Source organism: Halictus rubicundus, chromosome 1 (genome assembly GCF_050948215.1).
Source record: "Halictus rubicundus isolate RS-2024b chromosome 1, iyHalRubi1_principal, whole genome shotgun sequence".
NCBI classification, from domain to species: Eukaryota; Metazoa; Arthropoda; class Insecta; order Hymenoptera; family Halictidae; genus Halictus; species Halictus rubicundus.
The window spans coordinates 15438028-15445074 of NC_135149.1; the positions used below are offsets into that span (position 1 = coordinate 15438028).

Sequence of the window (7047 nt, forward strand, 5' to 3'; positions counted from 1 at the left end):
AAGAGGAAATCAAACGATTCCACCAATCATTTCTACCGGTTGCACGGTCGAACGTGGTCAATCTACTTTCGACTCGACAGTCGAAATGAAGATGGCCGCCGAGGTGAGGTGGCTTTTAATTTTTCATGTATTTTTGGTAATTAGTGCGGTCCTCGGTGATATACCTCATCGAAAATTTGAGTACAAGTACTCGTTCAAACCACCGTATCTTGCACAAAAAGATGGAAGCGTGCCTTTTTGGGAATATGGAGGAAGTGAGTAATGTTGAAACCTAACCAAGTATATACACGCCGTAAAATACTTCCGTATGTTATTTTCTACTAGTCGGCATTTCGATTATTTAAATACAATGTATTGTTATTTCGTTCTTAAACGGAAACACTAATCGATTCCTCTTCCCTTAACCACTTTGACAAGCGAAATGGGCAATGTTTATTTGACGGAAGTCGGTAAAACTGTCACGACAGGTGTATATGTATTTATTTACATTAAGGACTATTTTAATCAATTTGAATAATGGAAGCATAAAGTATACCTGCTTCTGTTCCTTGAAACAAATCGATCAAATTTTCTTCTCATTTATATCTTAATATTTTTTTCGACAGTACATTAAAATTCATTATTATTAATTTGATTTGTAGTTCATATCATAATTAAATCATTTATGCCGAATATGTATGATAAAACATGTATTTTTATTATAGATGCAATTGCGAGTGCAGAAAATGTGAGAGTAGCTCCATCATTGAGAAGTCAGAAAGGTATGTGAAAATATTAATAATTATAATTAAAAATGCTACTATTTCTATAATATATTAATATTAAAAAATATTTTTTTATATAAATAAAGCACTTTTATACACACAATATGGTCTATCATATGACATATTTAATATTGCTAAATTACTTATATTTAAGGTCTAATCTGTCGTATTTTGTCGATTTATGTGTTAAGTAACAATTGTTTGTTATATTTTTAATTTTCTACTTCTCGCTATATAAAGATTTCAAATGACGTTTAGGTGCAATATGGGTGAAACAGCCGCTCACCTTTGACTGGTGGGAGGTAGAGTTAATATTTAGAGTAACAGGAAGAGGGAGGATTGGAGCAGATGGCTTAGCATTTTGGTATACTAGTTCAAAAGGGGCTTACAATGGCACTGTCTTTGGCAATGTTGATCAGTGGAATGGTCTTGGACTTTTCTTTGACTCCTTCGATAATGACAATAAACATAACAACCCTTACATTATGGCTGTTCTCAACGATGGCACAAGGAGCTTTGATCATTCTAAGTGAATTATATTTCATACTATATTAATGTTTTAAACCTCATACACGATATTTAACTTAAACCATGTAATTCCATTAATTTTGATACAGTGATGGTTCAACACAATTGTCTGCTGGTTGTTTGCGAGATTTTCGTAACAAACCATTTGCAACAAGAGCAAAAATTGAGTACTATCAGAACATTTTAACAGTAAGTCTGTTTGTATTGTGTTTTATAAAAGTATCTCTTTACAATATTTAAGTATCCATTTTTTATCAAAGGTATTGTTCCACAATGGAATGACAAACGATGAGCAAGACTATGAAGTGTGTTTCCGCGTTGAAAATGTTGTTTTACCGAAAGGTGGATACTTTGGGGTTTCTGCTGCTACTGGTATGCATTACAAAGACTAAAATAATTAAGAATTACTTCAATTGAAGCACTTATTTATGATATAATGATCCTTTTAAGGTGGCTTGGCTGATGACCATGATGTGTCTCATTTCTTAACACATTCTTTGTATCCCCCTGGCCAAATGAAGCCTGATGGACAAAGAGTTTCTGTAGAAGAGCAGCAAAAACTTAGTCAAGAATATATGGATTACCAGAAAAAATTAGATCAACAGAAAGAGGATTATCGCCGGTAAGAAAGCTACTGGCAATTTCCAAATTATACTTGCAGTAGAAAATTCTTTTCTAAAAAGATATTATTTATTAGGGAACACCCAGAGGCTCGTCGCGAGAAAGAATTTGAGGAATACTTTGAAAGTGACAATCAAAGGGAACTGTTACAAATTTTTTCTGTTCTGGGTCAAGTGTTTGAATCTCTACGTGAGCTCAATAAAAAATCTGATGAAATGATTGGAAGACAGGAAAGATCCCTGAGTTTAATATCTCAGCTTCAAGTAGGAGGTAATTTTCAGTTTAACGATAATTACGTCTTCTACTACAACAGTAAAAGGGATTTGTAAATTACGTATAATTTTTTCGTAGGTGTACAAACAGCCGGTGGCCAACCAGGTCAGCAAATTCAATTAATTGACACAATACGTCGACAAGAGGTTGATCAGGTCTTGGGAAATCAAAATGTTATACTAAATACAGCCAAAGAAATTAAATCTTTTGTGACAGAATTATATACCAAGACTGATTCCATCCTTAATAATCAAGCTCGTGCTCCAACTGCTCAAGTACTTACTTTTTATTTGTTATTTCGTTTCATTACTACCCTCCTTGATACATTCTCTGATAAAACGAATTTTTAGGTACAACAAATGGGATTCGATTACAGTTCGCTTATTTCTGAAATGCGAGACGGACTTAATGCGTTAAAGAGGGACGTTGCACAAGTAAACACTAAATTAAACAGTGGAGGTGCCGATTGCCCAACAGCGAATTGTTTAACAACAACAATATTCTTATTATTCGTGGCAATTCAAATGGTGATTTTGTTAGCATACAGTATGTACCGGTAAGTATGGACTTTTGAATATTTACATTTAGCTACGTATTTAAAAAAAGAAGAAGTATTTCATTTTCAATTCATCTTTCTATAGGGACAATAAGGAAGCACAGGCGAAAAAGTTGTACTAATAGTTGTTCTTAAACATACAGTAAAAGAAACAAAGATACAAATAAGAACTTTTGTCCTTGCGTACTGACTCAATGTTTGTATCCGTGAAATATGCATTTCTGTTGAACATTTGTATAATAAATGCATTCTTCATCCGAGTTAGATCTAACGAAACAGCAGAGGGCAATAAATACTCTCTGGGCTTAATGAAAATAATCACTTCACTCAGCTTGGTATAATTCAGTCGATTCAAAACTTTTTCCAACATGTGATATTTTTTTGTCAGTGCGAACCATAGACAAATAGAGACAAAGATGACAAAATGTGAACATTAGATTTAAACGAAAAAAAAGAAGGCTTATAAAGATTGGAATGAGACACTTTGTCGTGAGTTGATTAGGGGATTGTTGTGTATAATATATATTTTTTTATCGTCTTTCATCAAGAATATCTCGCGCTATGCGCACATGCATTTTTTGCGCATTCGTTTATAACATCTATCACTTTTTTTTTACATACAGATTTTTTTGTAGTGTCACATGGGGTATATTGTATAAATATTTATGTGATTTTGTTGTTTTTTTTTCTAATTGGAAATCGGCATATCGAGAATTGAAATCTACGATTTTCGTCTGGAGGAATTTGGTAATTCTTACCGGCTTTATAAGATGATATATTTATTAATCTGGTACTACATTCCCTTAGATGAGTGATCGTATAGGTAAGTTTCGCATTTTTAACGTGACAAATACTGCAGAATAAAAAATAAGAAATGAACATGGCTCCATCGAATTCGAAAGACGAATGATTTTATACTTCGTATATTATCCGTGATGTCAACGTCGAACAATCGTAACGTTCTCGAACCTGTAATTAAAAAGAAAGGTCGAAATGCATTCTGTTAAGGTAATATGTACTTCGTAAGTGTATACGGTATATCGAGTAGCAGGCATAGGAAGAACTCAAATTATTCGCAAACTCGGTATTCCTATCAATCTTATTGCATTTGTAAAAGTTTATGAAAGATTGTAAATGTATAATGAAATATATCTGATAATAAAAATATTAATGGAAAAAACAGAAACTCGAATTCAGTCAATGATAAATTGCACACAGTGTATCGCCGGTTTTTATTGTGATGTAAGTAAACAGTTGTGAATACAAGAAACAATGAAATTGTATGTTTCGTACTAAATCAGTTGAATGCTTTTATCGATAGTATTTAATTTATAAAAAAAAATCTGGAAAGATGTAAGTGTATTACATATACCAATAATATAATTTAATAATGTGCAAATCAAATTTTTATCTTGACGTTTTGTGTCTCAGAATTATAAAGTATGAAATCTTACGGTAATAATTGCTTTTTCAAGATATACGTTTTAACGATGATCGTAGTAGGAATAATATGAGATCATGAGTTGTCGTGGACGGTGAGAAGTATATAAAAACGAATAAAGTTATGGCGCATTTATTAATCAGCATGAATCATTTTCGCTATCTCTTCTAAAAAACGCATGAAAATGTACACGTCCGTGTATGTATACGTCCAAGTTGAAATCTTACTAGGGCGATCGAAGCGCTTGTCACCACTTGTATCCGCGTATCTAAAAACATATACAAACACATATAGTACTTAGGTACGACGTGCGCATACATGTGTGTATGTATACAGAATGCATACATATTGTCGATGGCTCATAACGTGGTACAGGGAAGGAATGCGAAAGGAATTCGCAAAGAAACCGTCTGATTGGTCAGGCGCACACAGTTGAGTCATACGTATTCTCGCTATTTGCTGAGAAGATTACCACTACTATTACAGGTGTATCGCATCGTGTGACGTTGAACTTCGCCCCCCTTGCCCCTGTGTCGTCCTGCGTCTCAAGTTATGAGACATTAATGGTACATATACATACATAAATACGTACCTACATACACACACTATATTCAAAGTAGAAGGATAGATCGTCGTACGTGTTTTAGTACGTGTCTGATAGCAATCAGGATGGTAAGTTTTCATTTGCACCTGGTTCTTGTAGAAAACACGACGTTAGACAATTGTAAAATGTAGCTGAATTTCGTTTACAGGCATCATACTCGGAGGATCAACTTGCAGGTAAGTGAACGCAAATCGGTTCTTGAGGAGCAAAGATCAAGGAGGGGCGGACAGTTTTTTCTCAGTGTTTAATTTAGGTCAAGAATATCGTTACCTTATTAGACCCACACCCTGGTGTCACCAACTTGCGTGTCGGTCATTACCTTTTATGGTTAGATACTTGAAGAAATAGTAGCTGAAAAGAAGAAAGGATCACAGAAAGCGAATAGCATCGTTATCGTTACGTCGGCTCATTCATTCGTACACTTTTGTGCCAGATTTATAAATGATTTTTGAATTCTCTGTTCCAAGTACGCAAATAATATTTCGCGGTTCTAAATTATCGTTTCTATTCGAACAAACGATACGGGATTGTGACATATTGGGATCGTAAATTAGTTCAGTCGATGTTTATTTGTTATCGTTTCATCCATACGTATCTACATTCATATGTACATATATACGTGATTGTTGTAAGGAGACTCCTTCAAGTGTTTTCCTATTATTTTCAACAGTCTGCTATTGTTGTCTTAAAATAATTGTAGTAAACGCAAAAATTGTAAAGTACAAGATGTATGGTTGTAGTTACCAAGAACTTACTAATAGAATGATGTCGTCCATGGAGGGTAAATATTGTTGTACATAAACTATTAGATAGCAGTGCTTTTTGACTTGATGGAAACCTTTACGCGTAATGTGTACATTTAAGTCGACTTGATCGTTCGCCGATGACATTAAACAAGAATTCCTTTTACCATTATAGAATTTCAGGAGGCATTCCAGCTTTTTGATAGCCGAGGAGATGGAAAGATTCATGTGGCACAAATTGGCGATGCTTTGCGAGCACTTGGACAAAATCCAACTGAATCGGATGTGAAAAAGTTCACTCATCAACATAAACCGGACGAACGTATTAGTTTCGAAGTATTTCTACCTATTTATCAGGCTATAAGCAAGTCTCGAACATCTGACACAGCCGATGACTTTATAGAAGGTCTACGTCATTTCGACAAAGACGGAAATGGCTTTATATCCTCCGCCGAATTGAGACATCTACTGACAACATTGGGTATGTAAGAAAAACAATACATTTTCTTTTTTACTTTAAATACTAATTTGACACTCGAGAGATCGCGTAATTTTACAAACAAATTCAGTCTATTAAAATTAGCATTATCTGTACTTTGTTTTAGGGGAAAAGCTCAGTGACGAAGAAGTTGAAACTTTGTTAGCTGGCCACGAAGATTCACAGGGTAACATCAATTACGAAGATTTTGTTCGTCAAGTGATGTGCGGTTAAATGTTTATCTTTCTATAAAGTAATACCTTGTTCATTGCTTTACAAAGAATTTTGTTAATTCCAACAGTTCTTTTAAATATCTTCACATTGCATTCTGTCGATTGTTCAAACATTTTGTACAGAAAAATGTGATTGCCGACATTTTCGAATACAAATTACGATGTACCAAGAAACAAACATTTGTTTCTAATCAGTGAATGTTTACAATTCGAAAAGTTATACAAAGGTTGCGGTTGGTCACATGAACTGTGCAATTGATGCAAACATTCCATATGCTGTCTTGTCAATTCCGTTCGCATTTTTTTTATGTGTACTTGATCGGTATACGAAATATTTGAATAAAAACCATGTACAGCCGGGTTGTAGATACTGTTTTCTCTTTTAACTCGAATGCAATCATACTATTTTCTGTTCAAACAATTAACGTTGTTCTAGATTATTAAAAACTGTAATGCATCGAATGAAATAAAATTTTCTAAAATTGAAACTTAATGTTTGAAGTGCATTTCCTTCTTTGTACAAAACATGAAAACGAGCAAAACTAAATATTTACATGTACAGTGAATCCGTTTTATATGTCACAAGCTCTGGTCTTGTCCTGCTCAGGGCACTATTTATTGATGAAGTTCTGAACGTACACAAAGACAGCGATAGTCTACCGTCTTTTACAGCTCGCCGCGGTCGGTAAACATGTAATTCCTGTCTTCATTGAATTATCTGTAAAAGTCACAGCGACGTAAATGTTGCCGACGAGACCCTACTATTCTTTGATGCCAGTGCCGAACATAAAAAAGGACAGCGAAGC

At 34.2% G+C, this 7047-nt stretch overlaps 2 protein-coding genes across 3 annotated transcripts; both read left to right on the forward strand.

Annotated features, from left to right (window-relative positions):
- Window positions 1–43: 43 nt before the first annotated feature.
- Ergic53 (lectin, mannose binding protein ergic53) lies at window positions 44–3928 on the forward strand. Its single transcript, XM_076789129.1, has 10 exons — window positions 44–254; window positions 705–761; window positions 1023–1293; window positions 1382–1481; window positions 1553–1664; window positions 1743–1914; window positions 1990–2183; window positions 2265–2461; window positions 2537–2742; window positions 2828–3928. Exons 1-10 carry the CDS (start codon window positions 86–88, stop codon window positions 2862–2864), a joined length of 1515 nt encoding a protein of 504 aa, XP_076645244.1. The 5' UTR covers window positions 44–85; the 3' UTR covers window positions 2865–3928.
- A 784-nt stretch (window positions 3929–4712) lies between these two features.
- Mlc-c (Myosin light chain cytoplasmic) lies at window positions 4713–6729 on the forward strand. 2 transcript variants are annotated; one of them, XM_076788678.1, is made up of 4 exons: window positions 4713–4855; window positions 4936–4963; window positions 5706–6011; window positions 6136–6729. In XM_076788678.1, exons 1-4 carry the CDS (start codon window positions 4853–4855, stop codon window positions 6240–6242), a joined length of 444 nt encoding a protein of 147 aa, XP_076644793.1. In that variant the 5' UTR covers window positions 4713–4852; the 3' UTR covers window positions 6243–6729. The 2 variants fall into 2 exon arrangements, with proteins under 2 accessions (XP_076644793.1, XP_076644787.1); XM_076788672.1 differs by lacking the exons at window positions 4713–4855; window positions 4936–4963 and adding an exon at window positions 4999–5568.
- Window positions 6730–7047: the final 318 nt, after the last annotated feature.

What these genes read in the sequence shown, in the direction of transcription:
- Ergic53 (XM_076789129.1), top strand. Translation starts at nt 86, where the DNA reads ATGAAGATGGCCGCCGAGGTGAGGTGGCTTTTAATTTTTCATGTATTT. An exon ending in AGGAGCTTTGATCATTCTAA is followed by an intron (nt 1,294 to 1,381) that starts GTGAATTATATT and finishes ATTTTGATACAG; the next exon opens with TGATGGTTCAACACAATTGT. An exon ending in ATCTCAGCTTCAAGTAGGAG is followed by an intron (nt 2,184 to 2,264) that starts GTAATTTTCAGT and finishes ATTTTTTCGTAG; the next exon opens with GTGTACAAACAGCCGGTGGC.
- Mlc-c (XM_076788672.1), top strand. Translation starts at nt 5,514, where the DNA reads ATGTATGGTTGTAGTTACCAAGAACTTACTAATAGAATGATGTCGTCC. An exon ending in AATGATGTCGTCCATGGAGG is followed by an intron (nt 5,569 to 5,705) that starts GTAAATATTGTT and finishes TTACCATTATAG; the next exon opens with AATTTCAGGAGGCATTCCAG. An exon ending in ACATCTACTGACAACATTGG is followed by an intron (nt 6,012 to 6,135) that starts GTATGTAAGAAA and finishes ACTTTGTTTTAG; the next exon opens with GGGAAAAGCTCAGTGACGAA.